This window comes from Salvelinus namaycush, chromosome 7 (assembly GCF_016432855.1).
Source record: "Salvelinus namaycush isolate Seneca chromosome 7, SaNama_1.0, whole genome shotgun sequence".
Taxonomy (NCBI): Eukaryota; Metazoa; Chordata; class Actinopteri; order Salmoniformes; family Salmonidae; genus Salvelinus; species Salvelinus namaycush.
Window position 1 is genome coordinate 48,962,481 of NC_052313.1, and position 17,124 is coordinate 48,979,604.

The 17,124-nt window shown below is 48.5% G+C and overlaps 1 protein-coding gene across 1 annotated transcript; it reads right to left on the reverse strand.

The window, feature by feature from the left end:
- Window positions 1–792: 792 nt before the first annotated feature.
- Window positions 793–14,082, reverse strand: LOC120050776. The gene is made up of 5 exons (XM_038997327.1): window positions 13,900–14,082; window positions 9,279–9,504; window positions 7,903–8,915; window positions 7,243–7,557; window positions 793–906 (listed from the first exon to the last, which is right to left on the reverse strand). The coding sequence occupies exons 1-5, from the start codon at window positions 14,080–14,082 to the stop codon at window positions 793–795; spliced, it is 1,851 nt and encodes a 616-aa protein (XP_038853255.1).
- Window positions 14,083–17,124: the final 3,042 nt, after the last annotated feature.

Here is a 17,124-nt window from a genome sequence, read left to right on the forward strand (position 1 = left end):
ATCTCGTAATAACCTTTGGTATGTCTAATGCTCACTCAGTCTTCTAGGCCTTTATTAACAAAGGTTTTCAGGACATGCTGGGAAGGGGCGTAGTGATTTATATAGATGAGATTTTGGTATATTCTGATGACCGCGCCCAGCATGTCTCATTAGTCTGGTCTGTGCTGAGAAGACTGTTTGAGCATGATCTATCTGTTAAACAAGAGAAATGTTTGTTTTTCCAGCGGACCGTGTCCTTTTTGGGCTTCCTCATATCCACTCATATCCACGGAGGGAGTGGAGATGGAGGAGCAACGCGTCAGGTCATGGCCCATCCCCAACTCCGTGAAAGCAGTCCAGCGATTCCTGGGGTTAGCCAACAATTTCCAGAGGGCTTCAGCATGGTGGTCACGCCTCTTACCTCCCTGCTGAGAGGATGTCCCCAGTGGCTTCGTTGGACGGCGGAGGCGGAGAGGGTGTTCGAGACACTGAAGGCAGTGGTGTGGGACATGGACTCCGACATAAGGCAGGCCCTGCGCACGGAACCCGCACCTGCACAGTGCCTGGAGAACAGCACCTACATGCCCGTGGGTGTGCGGGACCGCTTCCTTAACTGGGCGCATACGGCGCCTGTGTCGGGTCATCCTGGGATAAGCCGTACCATCATCTGTCTGACTGAGAAGTACTAGTTGCCCACCTTGGCTACGCCTGAGTTTACATCTCTTCCTGCTCCCTCTGTGCCCAGTCAAAGACACCCAGACACCTCCCTTATGGAAAGCTCCTTCCCCTGCCAGTTCCACAACGACCTTGGTCTCACCTTTCGGTTGACTTTGTCACTGACCTTCCCCCCTCCCAGGGAACACCACCATTCTCGTCATTGTGGACCGGTTTTCCAAAGCTTGTCGCCTCCTTCCTCTGCCTGGGCTCCTGTCGGCCATGCAAACCGCGGAGGCTCTTTATACGCACATCTGTCGGCACTAAGGGATCCCGGAGGGCATTGAACACTGGGGGTCACGGTCTGTCTCACCTCCGGGTGCCGTACTCAAGCTAATGGGCAGGTGAAGAGGATCAATCAGGAAGTGGGCTGGTTCCTGAGGTGTTACAGTCAGGACCGGCTGGGGGAGTTGGCGGATTGTCTACCTTGGGCTGAGTACTCGCAGAATTCCCTCCGCCACTCCTCCACTAACCTCACTCCTTTCCAGTGTGTGTTGCGGTATCAGCCGGCCCTGTCACCTTGGCATACGATCCAGACCTTGGCCCCTGCTGTGGTCGAGTGGTTTTGGCACACTGAGGAGCCCTGGAACGCTGCGCACACTCGTCTCTAGCGGGCAGTGTGTCGGCGCAAGGAACAGGCCGACCGCCATCGCAGTGAGGCGCCTGTTTTCTCTCCAGACAACCGGGTCTGATTCTCCACCCTCTGCCTGCCGCTCCGCCTGCCCTGTCAGAAGCTGAGCCTACAGTTTGTGGGGCCGGTGTCGTCCCGCTGCTGGTGTAGTGCGTCGAGGAAGGTGGGAAGTACGGTCACGGATCCTCCCAGTACTACTGCTTCTCATTCCGTTCACCAGCTCCGGAGGTCTTCGTCACCGGCCTTCTAGGTGTCACTGAACTGGATTCATTACCATCAACCCCGGACTGTCTTGTCTCATCACGCACACTTGGTTCCTATTCCCCCTGAATAGTATGTGTATATATGTGCCCTCTGTTCCCCATTGTCCTTGTTGATTATTGTCGCCATGTCCGTTGGTCTTGTGAGTACCTGTGTTCTGTTGTATCGGCTTTCATGCTACGTGTTATTGTGCACTTGTTTTTACGGGTCTCGTCCCGTGTATTATTCAGAGGTTTACACCTCGCTCGTTTTTTGGGGTTGCATCCCTGTGTAATGTATTTACTTGTTTTGTGCTTCGTCCCCGACATTTTCATGACGTACTTTATTTTGGGTGGAGAAATTTAAAAAAAACGATTCCGTATTCCTGCGCCTGTCTCCTATCATTATACTCCGCCAACCCTGATCTCCTAGCCGTGTCTGAATCCTGGCTTAGGAAGGCCACCAAAAATTCAGAAATTTCCATCCCCAATTATTTTCCATCTAGACAGAACTGCTAAAGGGGGCGGAATTGCAATATACTGCAGAGATACCCTGCAGAGGTCTGTCATACTATCCAGGTCTATGCCCAAACAGTTTGAGCTTCTACTTTTAAAGATCCATCTCTCCAGAAATAAGTCCCTAACTGTTGCCATTTGTTATAGACCCCCCTCAGACCCCCTCGGCTCCCAGCTGTGCCCACCTGGACACCATATGTGAATTGATTGCCCTCCATCTATCGTCAGAGTTTGTAATGCTAGGTGGCCTAAATTGGGATATGCTTAACACCCCGGCCGTCCTACAATCTAAAATAGATGCCCTCAATCTCACACAGATTATCAAAAAACCTACGAGGTACAACCCCAAATCCGTACACATGGGCACCCTCATAGATATCATCCTGATCAACTTGCCCTCTAAATACACCTCTGCTGTTTTCAACCAGGATCTCAATGATCACTGCCTCATTGCCTGCGTCAGTTATGGGTCCGCAGTCAAACGACCACCCCTGATCACTGTCAAACGCTCCCTAAAAAACTTCAGCGAGCAGGCCTTTCTAATCGACCTGGCCCCATCCCGTCAGTAGAGGATGCCTGGTTATTCTTTAAAAGTGCTTTCCTCACCATCTTAAATAAGCATGCCTCGCTCAAAAAAATTTGAACCAAGAACAGATATAGCCCTTGGTTCACTCCAGACTTGACTGTCCTTGACCAGCACAAAACACCCTGTGGTGTACTGCACTAGCATTGGATAGTCTCCGCGATATCCAACTTTTCAGGGAAGTCAGGAACCAAATCACACAGTCAATTAGGAAAGCTAAGGCTAGCTTTTTCAAACAGAAATTTGCATCCTGCAGCACTAATTCCAAAAAGTTTTGGGACACTGTAAAGGCCATGGAGAATAAGAGCACCTCCTCCCACCTGCCCATTCCACTGAGACTAGGAGACACTGTCACCACCGATAAATCCACGATAATCAAGAATTTCAATAAGCATTTCTCTACGGCTGGCCATGCTTTCCACCTGGATACCCCTACCCCGGCCAACAGCTCTGCATCCCCCGAAACAACTGGCCCAAGCCCCCACAATTCTCCTTCACCCAAATCCAGACAGCTGATGTTCTGAAAGAGCTGCAAAATGTGGATCCCTACAAATCAGCTGGGCTAGACAATCTGGACCCTCTCTCCCTAAAATTATCCGCCGCCATTGTTGCAACCCCTCTCTTTCGTATCGTCTGAGATTCCTAAAGATAGCAAAGTGGCCGTCGTCATCCCCTCTTCAAATGGGGAGACACTCTAGACCTAAACTGTTACAGACCTGTATCCATCCTGCCCTGCCTTTCTAAAGTCTTTGAAAGCCAATTGAACAAACAGATCACCAACCATTTCGAATCTCACCGTACCTTCTCCACTACGCAACCTGGTTTCCGAGCTGGTCACGGGTGCACCTCAGCCACGCTCAAAGTCCTAAACGATATCATAACCCCCATCGATAAAAGACAGTACTGTGCAGCCGTTTTCATCGACCTGGCCAATGCAGTCAACTCTGTCAATCACCGTATTCTTATCGGCAGACTAAACAGCCTTGGATTCTCTAATGACTGCCTCACCTGCTTCACTAACTACTTCTCAGATAGAGTTCAGTGTGTCAAAACGGAGGGCCTGTTGTCTGGACCTCTGGCAGTCTCTATGGGGGTGCCACAGGGTTCAATTCTCAGGCCGACTCTTCTCTGTATATATCAATGATGACGCTCTTGCTGCGGGTGATTCTTTGATCCACCTTTACGCAGACGACACCATTCTGTATACATCTGGCTCTTCTTTGGACACTGTGTTAACAAACCTCCAAACGAGCTTCAACGCCATGCAACACTCCTTCCGTGGCCTCCAACTGCTCTTAAATGCTAGTAAAACTAAATGCATGCTCTTCAACCGACTGCTGCCCGCACCCGACCGCCCGACTAGCATCACTACTCTGGATGGTTCTGACTTAGAATATGCGGACAACTACAAATACCTAGGTGTCTGGTTAGACTGTAAACTCTCCTTCCAGACTCACATTAAGCATCTCCTATCCAAAGTTACATCTAGAATCGGCTTTCTATTTCACAACAAGGCCTACTTCACTCATGCTGCAAAACTAATCCTCGTAAAACTGATTATCCTACCGATCCTTGATTTCGGCGATGTCATTTACAAATTAGCCTCCAATACTCTACTCAGCAAATTGGATGCAGTCTATCACAGTGCCATCCATTTTGTCACCAAAACCCCATATACTACCCACCACTGCGACCTGTATGCTCTCGTTGGCTGGACCTCGCTACATATTCATTGCCAAACCCACTGGCTCCAGGTCATCTATAAGTCTTTGCTAGGTAAAGCTCCGCCTTATCTCAGCTCACTGGTCCCCATAGCAACACCAACTCATAGCACGCGCTCCAGCTGGTATATTTCACTGGAAATCCCCAAAGCCAACACCTCCTTTAGCCGCCTGTCCTTCCAGTTCTCTGCTGCCAATGACTGGAAAGAATTGCAAAAATCACTGAAGTTGGAGACTTATATCTCCCTCACTAACTTTAATGCGTCAACTGTCCGAGCAGCTTACCGATCGCTGCAGCTGTACACAGCCCATCTGTAAATAGCCCAACCAACCTACTTCCTACCTCAACCCCATATTTGTTTTTTGTTTTTCTGCTCTTTTGCACACCAGTATTTCTACTTGCACATCCTCATCTGCACATATATCACTCCAGTGTAAATTGCTCAAATGTAATTACTTCTCCACTATTGGCCTATGTATTACCTTAAATCCTTACTCAATTTGCACACACTGTATACAGATTTCTATATTGTGTTACTGACTGTACATTTGTTTATTCCATTTGTAACTCTGTGTTGTTGTTTTTGTCGCACTGCTTTGCATCTGTCAGGGTTGTGTGCGGAGAATATTCGGAGTCAAACGCAGGACACAGGTGTTGAGCGAAACCACAGTGTTTTACTCAAAATGAAGGCAAAATTCCACAAATGGAAATAAACAGATACATACACGTATCAACCACAACCACTAACGCACAAACAATCACGGACAAAACAGAAATGAAAGCCAGAGGGTTAAATAGGGAACATGATGGGGGAATTTAAACCAGGTGTGTAATATACAGACAAAACAAAACGAAACTGAAAAATGGATCGATGGTGACTAGAAAGCCGGTGACGTCGACCGCCGAACACCACCCGAACAAGGAGAAGGGCCGACTTCGGCGGAAGTCGTGACAGCATTATCTTGGCCAGGTCGCAGTTGTAAATGAGAACTTGTTCTCAACTGGCCTACCTGGTTAAATAAAGGTGAAATAAAATACATGTAAAAAACAGCGTGACAATATCAAATGATTGACCATTCATAATACAGGTGTTTTGCTTAATTCAAAGTCAATATGTTTTAGATATCACAACTAGCATCCAGGTTTACTTAGGTTATTTGTTTGATCTCAGTCTACCACTAACGTATAAAATACATACTGTAGGCTACCTTACTAGAATTAAACAATACTTCCATAGTCTATGCCACCTCAGTAACAAAGTTCCAAAAAAGAAATGAGGATTCAAGAAAACATCTCTCTTCAATGGCCTCAGCTATTAACCATATGATCAACAAGGTCAAATGCAGCCCTAAAGTCAACAAGCAGCTCAGCCACAAGGTTATCTTGGTCAAGTGATCGGAGCCATTGATCGGTTAAATCAGCTGTTGCAGTCGAGGGATCTTCACAGTACGCATGCTGGTAGAGAAATAAGATGTGCTGGATGTGTAATTATCTAGGCCTAAAACATTTGATTGAAGAGTAGATCAAATCAAATGTTATTTGTCACATGCGCCGAATACAAAAGGTGTGTAGACCTTATAGTGAAATGCTTCCTTACAAGCCCTTAACCAACAATGCTTTAAGAAGTTTTCAGAAAAAAAAGTGTTAGGTCAATTAAAAAAAAATAAAAGTAACAAATGATTAAACAGCAGCAGTAAAATAACAATAGCGAGGATATATACAGGGGGTACCGGTACAGAGTCAAAGTGCATTGGCACCGGTTAGTCGAGGTAATTGAGGTAATATGTACATGTAGGTAGAGTTAAAGTGACTATGCATAGATAATAAACAGAGAATAGCAGCAGAGTAAAAGAGAGGTCTGGGTAGCCCATTGATTAGCTTTTCATGAGTCTTATGAGTTGGGGTAGAAGCTGTTGGAGGTGTACCTGAATTCTTGCAATGTAGTTCAATAAATTATTAACTAAGGAAATCAATATCAGCTGACTATAGAACCTGCCAACAGTGCCTATTGTTAAAAACATGTTTGAACCTGTCTGTATCCATGTTGATTTAGCCAATTAGCAACCTCTCTTGCTCAAGAGCATCAGATATTCCTCCATTCATTCTCTATCATATTCCCTCTATCATATTCCCATCTATCATATTCCCATCTATCATATTCCTGTCTATCATATTCCTCTCTATCAAATTTCTCTCCATCAAATTCAGCTCTACCCTCCATCCTCTCCCCCTCCCTTTCCGTCCTCCTCATCTCAGCACAGCCCCGCTCCATCGGGTCGATTTGAAATTCAACATTTAAACAGTGCAACTCTCCCCAGATTTGTGAAAAGTAAACATTGTGTGTTTATACTGTGTTGTACAGTATGTCTTGACAAAAATCAAACAGAGAGTAAACCTTTGTAATGTAATATTTTTATTCCTTTTTTCATTGCATGCAAAAATACAGTATCCCTCCCTGCTCTCTCTCTATTACCCAGTCTACTCATCCATCTTCAAGCTTTCATCCCTTCCCTGCTCTTCTATCACCCTCTCAGTTCCTTTTTCTTCTTCTCCAGTCTCTTCCTCTCCTCTTTCCTCATCTTTTCTCTCTTCTTCTCCTCCTTTTCTTGAATCTTTCGCTCCATCTCCAGGAACTCAGCTTGAGCTTTCTCTCTCTTTTTCAGCTCCTCAGAACACTTCTTCTCTTTCTTAATCCTGTCTTTCATCATGTCATTATGTATCTTCATCACCCCCTCTAACCTCTTTTTCTCTGCCTTTTCCTTCTCTTTTCTTTCCTTCTCTCTCTTTTTCTGTTCTAACTTCTCCCTCTTCTTCTCAGCCTTCATGACTTTCTTCTGCTCTTTCTCTCTCTCCTTCACGTCTTTCTCCTCCCTCTTTTTTTGCTCCTCCTGCTTGTGTTTCATCTCCTTTCTCTCTTTCTCGTCATCTTTCAACTTCTTATTCAGTTTCTTATTTTTCTCTTTTTCCTCCATCTTCAAACACGGGATTTTCTGCATGTGGTTCATGACCAGAAAGCCCACTCTTCCCAGGATGGTCTCTGCTCTCTCTGATGAAACCTTCCCATTGGAGCACTTGGAATGGGCACAGTCCACCTCACTCTTCAATCCCTCCCTCGGGCTCACATCCTTGACGCTCCTCTCTTCACTCTCAATTTCAAGTCTTATCCAACAATCCTAACAGGAAGACATTGACTCTAGATGTAGTATTGTTTCAGTGTTGCACATTCAATACACATTTGAGTAATCAACATACAATGATGGCCTCATGGGACACCCCATTAGATTTTACAATACCCATAGATGTACTTCCTGAGTCCATACTAAAAGTAATACAAATGTTAACCTTAGTAAGGGGTGATGTTTTATACTATCAGCAAAGAGCAGCAGGGTTGGGGTCAATTCCAGTCAATTCAGGTCAATTCAGGAAGTACTCTAAAATTCAAATTCTCTACAACGCTTTGAATTGAAATGGAACTGACCCCCAACCTGTAAAGTAGTAGTGTAAAACAGGACACCTACCATTGCCTCTTCCAGGGTCCAGGGCCTGGGTTCATCATCATCCTCTGACCTGCATATGGAGGCTCCCACTCTAACAGGCGTCTTAGTGACCACGCAGATCAGAGGGGTGGGCAGCTCATCATTGCGGGTTGCAGTTAAGTCAGCATCTGAGACCAGCTGGTGAGCGTGAGGGCAGATATCCACCTCCTCAGTAGTGCCCTTCACTTTCTGATCTGGCTGCTTGTGGTCCTTGTCATGGATGCATGCCAGGCTTGGAGGAAGTGCAAGGACAGGGCTTTTATCACCGGTCAGTTCCTCTCTCTTGACAGTGGATGTAACTGCACTTGCCTCTGTGTCAACTGAGCACTCTGTGGTGTTCTCAACGGTCTCCTCTGGCTGTTTGTGGTCAATGTTCTGGGTGCAGGGCAGCCTTAGAAGCAGAGCTGCAGGTGCAGGAGGACTTTTATCAGCCAAAAACTCCTCTTCGAGGACAGTGGACACGGAAGCGGCTGCTTCACTGACAACTGGACACTTGCTGGTACCCTCTACTGCATCCTCTGGCCGTTTGTAGTCATTGTCAAAGACAAGTTGCAGGCTTGAAGGCAGCACTGAGGGAAGACCTGTAGCTGCCGATGGATCCTCGCTATTAGCGGCGACTGAGCACTTAGTGGCGCCCTCTTTCGTCTCCTCTGGCTGCTTATGGTCACTGTCCAAAATGTGTGACAAGCTTGGAGGCAGCCTTGGATCAGGGCTTTTATCCAGGTCCTCTCCCTGGACAATGGATGTGCCTACAGTCATCTCTGTGGCAACGGAGGACTCGGTGGCGTCCTCTTTTTCCTCCTTGGTCAGTTTGTGTTCAGAGTCACGGATACATGGCGAGCTTGGAGGCAGTGCTGCAGGGTCAGGAGGGCTTTGATCAGCTGCCATGTCCTCTTTGAGTTGAGTGGACACATCATTGGTTGTTTCACTGGCAACTGGACACTTGTTGGTTCCCTCTACTGCCGCCCCTGGCAGTTTGTAGTCAATGTCAAAGACTGGTGGCAGGCATGGAGGCAGCACTGAAGGAAGAATTCTAGCTGCCCACCGGTTCTTGACAGTGGCTGTACCTGCAGTGGCCACTTTGGCAACTCGGCACTCCGTGGCTGAAACAGCAGGCTGGGAGGTTTCCGGGACATTGAATGAATTGCCAATGAACCGCTGAGCCAGTGGTGGGAGAGAGAAAGGATAGAATCTGTCCTCTTCCTTGATATTAGATATTGCCACTGTAGCAACTGAGACCTCAGTGGTTCCCTCTACTGTCTGCTGTGGTGGAATGGAGTCATTGTTAAAGAAGTGTGGCAGGTATCGATGCAGCATTGAGGAAAGATGTGTATCTGTCGATAAGTCCTCTCCTTTACCAGCAGATACATCTGCAGTGGTCTCTGTGGCAACTGGGCACTCAACAGGGACAAAGTATGAAAATACAATGAACCGCTTGTCATCCTGAGCGCGTATGGCCAATGGAGAGGGGGGATGCAACATGGTTGGTATAGGCCTCCGATTGGTGAAAGCCAGTGGTGGGAGGGAGTCAATACAGTGAGCCATGAACTCAGTGAGTGGACGGTTGGTCACATCTCTCACATTCTGCAGGAGAAAAGAAACAGACATGATGAAAGTGATCACATTCAGTACATACATACTTTATGAGTGAACACTATATACTAATACATCACATATACAGTGCCTTTGGAAAGTATTCAGACCCCTTCACTTTTTCCACATTTTGTTACCTCACAGCCTTATTCTAAAATTGATTAAATAATTATTTGCGCTCATCAATCTACACACAATACCCCATATTGATAAAGCAAAATCTGAATCGTTCCACATTCATTACAACAACAACAAAAAATGTCGATTTACTTTCGTATTGAGTACTTTGTTGAAGCACCTTTGGCAGCAATTACACCATAAAATCTTCTTGGGTTTTACTCTACAAGCTTGGCATACTTGTGTTTGGGGACTTTCTTCCATTCTTCTCTGCAGATCCTCTCAAGCTCTGTCAGGTTGGATGGGGAGCGTTGCTGCACAGCTATTTTCAGGTCTCTCCAGAGATGTTCGATCCGGATCAAGTCCGGGCTCTGGCTGGGCCACTCAAGGACATTCAGAGACGTGTCCCAAAGTCACTCCTGCGTTGTCTTGGCTTTGTGCTTAGGGTCGTTGTTCTGTTGGAAGGTGACCCTTCGCCCCCAGTCTGAGGTCCTGAGCGCTCTGGAGCAGGTTTTGATCAAGGTACTCTCTGTACTTTGCTCAGTTCATCTTTACCTCGATCTTGACTAGTCTCCTTGTCCATGCCGCTGAAAAACATCCCCACAGCGTGATGCTGCCACCACCGTGCTTCACCGTGCCGTAGGTGCCAGATTTCCTCCAGACGTGACGCTTGGCAATCAGGCCAAAGATTTCAATCTTGGTTTCATCAGACCAGAGCATCTTGTTTCTCATGGTCTGAGAGTCTTTAGGTGCCTGTTGGCAAACTCCAAGCGGGCTGTCATGTGCCTTTTAACAGCCTGATCGGTGATGTGCTGCAGAGATGGTTGTCCTTCTGGAAGGATCTCCTATCTCCACAGAGGAACTCTTGAGCTCTGTCAGAGTCACCATCGGGTTCTTGGCCACCTCCCTGACCAAGGCCCTTCTCCTCCGAATGCTCAGCTTGGCCGGGCGGCCGGCTCGAGGAAGAGTCTTGGTGGTTCCAAACGTCTTCCATTTTAGAATGATGGAGGCCACTGTGTTCTTGGGGACCTTCAATGCTGCAGAGATTTCTTGATACCCTTCCCTAGATCTCATCCTCGACACAATCCTCTGAACTCTACGGACAATTCCTTCGACCTCATGGTTTGGTGTTTGCTCTGACATGCACTGTCAACTGTGGGACCTTATATAGACAGGTGTGTGCCTTTCCAAATCATGTCCTATCAATTTCATTTACCACATGTCGTAGAAACATCTCAAGGATGATCAATGGAAACAGGATGCACCTGACCTCAATTTCGAGACTCATAGCAAAGGGTCTGAATTCTTATGTTAATAAGGTATTTCTGTTTTTAAGTTTAATACATTTGCAAAAAAAATGTAAAACAGTTTTTTCGCTGTGTCATTATGGGGTATTGTGTGTATTATTTAATCCATTTTAGAATGAGGCTGTAACGTAACAAAAGGTGGAAAAAGAAAAGGTGTCTGAATACTTTCCCGAAGACGCTGTATATATCTAGTGTCCTCTCAGATTGTTACGGCTGTCCTCGCTGACAGAAGGTGGGGACCAAAACGCAGAGTGGTTAGTGTTCATTCTTTTAATGAAAATCAACAAAACACTTCAAAATACAAAAACAACCAACGTGACAAAACCGAAACCGTCCTGTGTGGCAACAAAACCTCCACAGGAACAAACACCCACAAAACACAAGTGAAACCCAGGCTGCCTTAGTATGATTCTCAATCAGGGACAACGATTGACACCTGTCTCTGATTGAGAATCATACCAGGCCGAACACAAAATCCCAACATAGAAAATCAAACCTAGACCAACCCACCCAACTCACGCCCTGACCAACTAAAACAAATACATGACAAAGGAAAACAGGTCAGGAACGTGACAGAACCCCCCCCTTAAGGTGCGAACTCCGGGCGCAGCAGCACAAAGTCTAGGGGAGGGTCTGGGTGGGCGTCTGTCCACGGTGGCGGCTCTGGCGCTGGTCGTGGTCCCCACCCCACCATAGTCAACCCCCGCTTCCGTGGCCTCCTCCCAATATTCACCCTCCATGTCAATCCCACTATTTCAAAGGGCAGTAACAGACTGAGGGGTAGCACCTGACTGAGGGGTAGCACCTGACTGAGGGGTAGCACCTGACTGAGGGGTAGCACCTGACTGAGGGGTAGCACCTGACTGAGGGGTAGCACCTGACTGAGGGGCGGATCCTGGCTGGCGGAAGGCTCTGGCGGATCCTGGCTGGCGGAAGGCTCTGGCGGATCCTGGCTGGCGGAAGGCTCTGGCGGATCCTGGCTGGCGGAAGGCTCTGGCGGATCCTGGCTGGCGGAAGGCTCTGGCGGATCCTGGCTGGCTGGCAGCTCCTGGCTGGACGGCTCTGGCTGGTCCTGGCTGGACGGCTCTGGCTGGTCCTGGCTGGACGGCTCTGGCTGGTCCTGGCTGGACGGCTCTGGCTGGTCCTGGCTGGACGGCTCTGGCTGGTCCTGGCTGGACGGCTCTGAAGGCTCGGGACAGACGGGCAGCGCTGGGCAGGCAGACAGTTCAGACCACGCTGGGCAGGCAGACAGTTCAGGCAGCGCTGAGCAGGCAAGCAGCGCAGGCGGCGTTGGGCAGACGGCCGACTCTGACCTGCTGAGGCGCACAGTAGGCCTGGTGCGTGGTGCCGGAACTGGAGGCACTGGGCTGGAGACACGCACCACAGGGAGAGTGCGTGGAGGAGGAACAGGGCTCTGGAAACGCACTGGAAGCCTGGTGCGTGGTGTTGGCACTGATGGTACTGGGCTGGGGTGGGAAGGTGGCGCCGGATATACCGGACCGTGAAGGAGGACACGCGCTCTTGAGCACCGAGCCTCCCCAACCCTACCAGGTTGAATGGTCCCCGTAGCCCTGCCAGTGCGGCGAGGTGGAATAGCCCGCACTGGGCTATGCAGGCGAACCGGGGACACCACCTGTAAGGCTGGTGCCATGTACGCCGGCCCGAGGAGACGTACTGGAGGCCAGATATGTTGGGCCGGCTTCATGGCACCCGGCTCGATGCCCAACCTAGCCCTCCCAGTGCGGCAAGGTGGAATAGCCCGCACTGGGCTAAGCACGCGTACTGGGGACACCGTGCGCTCCACCGCATAACACGGTGTCTGACCAGTACGACGCCCTCTCACTCCACGGTAAGCCCGGGGAGTTGGCTCAGGTATCCAACCCGGCTTCGCCACACTCCCCTTTATCCCCCCCCCAAGAAATTTTTGGGTGAGCCTCTCGGGCTTCCGTGCTAGCCGCGTACCCTCATACCTCCGGTTCCTCTCTCCGGTTGCCTCTGCTCTCCTCGCTGCCTCCAGCTGTTCCCATGGGAGGCGATCCTTTCCAGCCAGGATCTCCTCCCATGTGTAGCAACCCTTGCCGTTCAAGACGTCTTCCCATGTCCATTCCTCTGTCTGTCTCTGCTGCTGTCGCTGCCCTTCTCCACTCCGCTTGGTCCTCTTGTGGTGGGTGTTTCTGTTACGGCTGTCCTCGCTGACAGAAGGTGGGGACCAAAACGCAGAGTGGTTAGTGTTCATTCTTTTAATGAAAATAAACAAAACACTTCAAAATACAAAAACAACCAACGTGACAAAACCGAAACCGTCCTGTGTGGCAACAAAACCTCCACAGGAACAAACACCCACAAAACACAAGTGAAACCCAGGCTGCCTTAGTATGATTCTCAATCAGGGACAACGATTGACACCTGTCTCTGATTGAGAATCATACCAGGCCGAACACAAAATCCCAACATAGAAAATCAAACCTAGACCAACCCACCCAACTCACGCCCTGACCAACTAAAACAAATACATGACAAAGGAAAACAGGTCAGGAACGTGACACAGATGCTCTACACCAGTCTGTACCAACCCTGGGTCTTCTAGGCAACGAGTCAACTAAGTGTAAAAATACATGCCCCACACCCAGCATAACATTTTACATTTTAGACATTTAGCAGAAGCATTTATCCAGAACGACTTACAGTTAGTGCATTCAATTTAAGGTAGCTAGGTGGGACAACTACATAATCCTGATATGAAGGTTTTTCAAGACAAGGCAACCATAAGAACTGAGGACTATGTACATAACAATACTCAGAGACATACACGATACAACACAAGAAAAGTTATCAGACAAAATACTGTTAGCTTACGTTCAATGGCATATGGCACATTTTGCCCGTATATTGACATATATTTGCTTTAGTCAATATTGTTCAACAGAACTCTAGTCGACTTTGTCAAAGTTGGTTTTGTTACCTCCTCAATCAGGCTTGGCATTTTCCTCGTCTCAAACCAAATCCTCTTCATCTCCTTCTCCTGCTCCCTCTGGATCTGCCACATCAGAGCCAACCTGGCACCCAGCTCCATCATGTAGTCTGTCTGGATCTCCCTTTCCTTCAACTGACACTCAGCCCTCTGTGTCAGCGTTGAACCCTCCATGTCTTCCTCCTAGCTAACAATAACTCTGGAAATTACATAACGTTGTAGTAAGTGGCGTGTTGCTAACCAAATAGTAATGCATCTCTTTACGATGTGCACACGTTTCTTCCCGTTTACTTACAATTAAGCAAGTGACAATCCCAATCCAGAGATGATTACGCAGTAGGCCTATCTGAAATACTAGTAAAAAGTTGGCCGCTGGAAAAGCGACCAAGTTCAAATGAATCGATTTTGGCTGTTCCTATCATTATGTGCACAATATCCTTCATGACATCATCATTGTGATGCAAGGCGTTGCTATTGGAGATGACAAAGTACAAAAGACTTTAAAAAGAAAACTTCAGGCTCTCTCTGTACCTTACTATTGAGCCATATTCAACCCCCCATGTAACGCCACTCCATATTGAGCCTTGTTCAACCCCCCATGTAACACCACTCCATATTGAGCCTTATTCAACCCCCCATGTAACGCCACTCCATAATGGGCCTGGTTCTCACAAACCACACTAATCACTTATATAATATCATTCAAGAAAGATTTTGGGGAAGAAAGTGACCCTATATCCATCATGGACCTAACTTGTTGTACAGTTTCACCTATTTTAATCACTCCAGCCTTCTCTTTGAGTGCCTCTGAGTGCAACTCAATTTAAAGACGTACATATTTGGTACATATTTCTAGAGATAATTGATTGCAATATATGTTGGGGATTAACACAGAGATGGGGTTTTCTTTCATCAATAGAATGTATTTGCCATTAGGCTGGCTCCCTACAACAACTGTAACATGCCATTTCAGGTGTCAGGATGAACCATTTTCTCACAAAAATATGGATTCAAGCAAACTGTATCTCATCAACAGTTTCTCTTGTCACCATGATTGCATGTTAGGCCTACTTAAAAGGTCATGTTAGCACACAAGTCATTTGAAAAGTAGTTATTCTACAGAAACATAGTTAAACAGTAAGTTATATTACAACCTACCTCTCAAGTAAGCAGCGTGTTCTCTCACTAATGAAATAGGACATGAATAATCTGTCAGTGGTTAGTTGAATCAGTCTCTTTGCACTGTTCTGTTTGTCTGTGCAACAGCTAACCTCCTAGAATCAGAATCTTGTGATGTCACAATGAAGGCCCCATTGCCATGATTACCCACAGAAGCTCTCATGTCTAATCATTTTTTTACCTATTGAGCACAGTCATACCTAATATTTATATTGAATCCATGTAACCACATTTTTTATTAAAATAAAATGCTCTACCTCATATCTGTGTCACTGAATTGGATTCATTACCACCAACCCCGGACTGTCTTGTCTCCTTACGCACACCTGGTTCCCATTCACCCTGATTAGTATGTGTATATATGTGCCCTCTGTTCCCCACTGTCCTTGTCGATTATTGTCCCCATGTCCGTTGGTCTTGTGAGTACCTGTGCGCTGTTGTATCGGCTTTGGTGCTACGTGTGCTTGTGCAGTTGTTATTACGGGTCTCGTCTTGTGTATTATTTAGAGGTTTACACCTCGCTCTTCTGTTTGGGTTGCCTCCCTGTTGTCACGGTCGTCTTGAGGATAATGAGTGGACCAAGGCGCAGCGTGAGAGAAATACATCTTCTTTTATTAACGAAGATGAACACGAAACGAAATACTGACAAACTGACGACCGTGAAGCTATACAAACAAATAGTGCTGACACTAAACACTACACATAGACAATTACCCACAATCACCTAAAGCCCATGGCTGCCTTAAATATGGCTCCCAATCAGAGACAACAATAAACAGCTGTCTCTGATTGAGAACCAAACCAGGCAACCATAGACTTTCCTAAACCTCTCTACTGAACACAACCCCATACACTATACAAAACCCCCTAAACAAAACACACACCCTAAACTAGACAAAACACACAAACATCCCATGTCACACCCTGACCTAACTAAACTAATAAAGAAAATCAATATAACAGAGGCCAGGGTGTGACAGTACCCCCCCCCCAAAGGTGCGGACTCCGGCCGCAAAACCTGACACAGAAGGGGAGGGTCCGGGTGGGCCTTCCTATGGCGGCGGCTCGGGTGCTGGATGTGGACCCCCCTCCACCATAGTGACTACCCGCTTTGGTGGCGCCTCTGTAACGGCGAGTCCCGGACTGAATACCATCCCAGAGGGCGCCACTGGACTGAGGGGCAGCTCCGGACTGAGGGGCAGCTCCGGACTGAGGGGCAGCTCCGGACTGGCAGACGGCTCTGGCGGATCCTGGCTGGCTGATGGCTCTGGCGGATCCTGGCTGGCTGACGGCTCTGGCGGATCCTGGCTGGCTGACGGCTCTGGCGGATCCTGGCTGGCTGACGGCTCTGGTGGATCCTGGCTGGCTGACGGCTCTGGCGGATCCTGGCTGGCTGACGGCTCTGGCGGATCCTGGCTGGCTGACGGCTCTGGCGGGTCATGGATGGCTGACGGCTCTGGCGGGTCATGGCTGGCTGACGGCTCTGGCGGGTCATGGCTGGCTGACGGCTCTGGCTGGTCATGGCTGGCTGACGGCTCTGGCTGGTCATGGCTGGCTGGCGGCTCTGGCTGGTCATGGCTGGCTGACGGCTCTGGCAGATCCTGGCTGGCTGACGGCACTGGCTGGTCCTGTCTGGCGGAAGGCTCTGGCTGCTCCTGTCTGGCGGAAGGCTCTGGCTGCTCCTGTCTGGCGGAAGGCTCTGGCTGCTCCTGTCTGGCGGAAGGCTCTGGCTGCTCCTGTCTGGCGGAAGGCTCTGGCTGCTCCTGTCTGGCGGAAGGCTCTGGCGGCTCCTGTCTGGCGGAAGGCTCTGGCGGCTCCTGTCTGGCGGAAGGCTCTGGCGGCTCCTGTCTGGCGGACGGCTCTAGCTGCTCCTGTCTGGCGGACGGCTCTAGCAGCTCCTGTCTGGCGGACGGCTCTAGCGGCTCCTGTCTGGCGGACGGCTCTAGCGGCTCAGGACAGACGGGCGGCTTTGAAGGCTCGGGACAGACGGGCAGCTTTGAATGCTCGGGACAGACGGGCAGCTCTGACGGTGCTTGG

Coding starts and splice junctions, on each gene's coding strand:
- LOC120050776 (XM_038997327.1), bottom strand. CDS start 14,082: ATGGAGGGTTCAACGCTGACACAGAGGGCTGAGTGTCAGTTGAAGGAA. Junction 8,916..9,278: donor CACTGCAGATGTATCTGCTG/GTAAAGGAGAGG, acceptor GCCTGCCACCAG/TCTTTGACATTGACTACAAA. Junction 7,558..7,902: donor GGACCCTGGAAGAGGCAATG/GTAGGTGTCCTG, acceptor TCTTCCTGTTAG/GATTGTTGGATAAGACTTGA.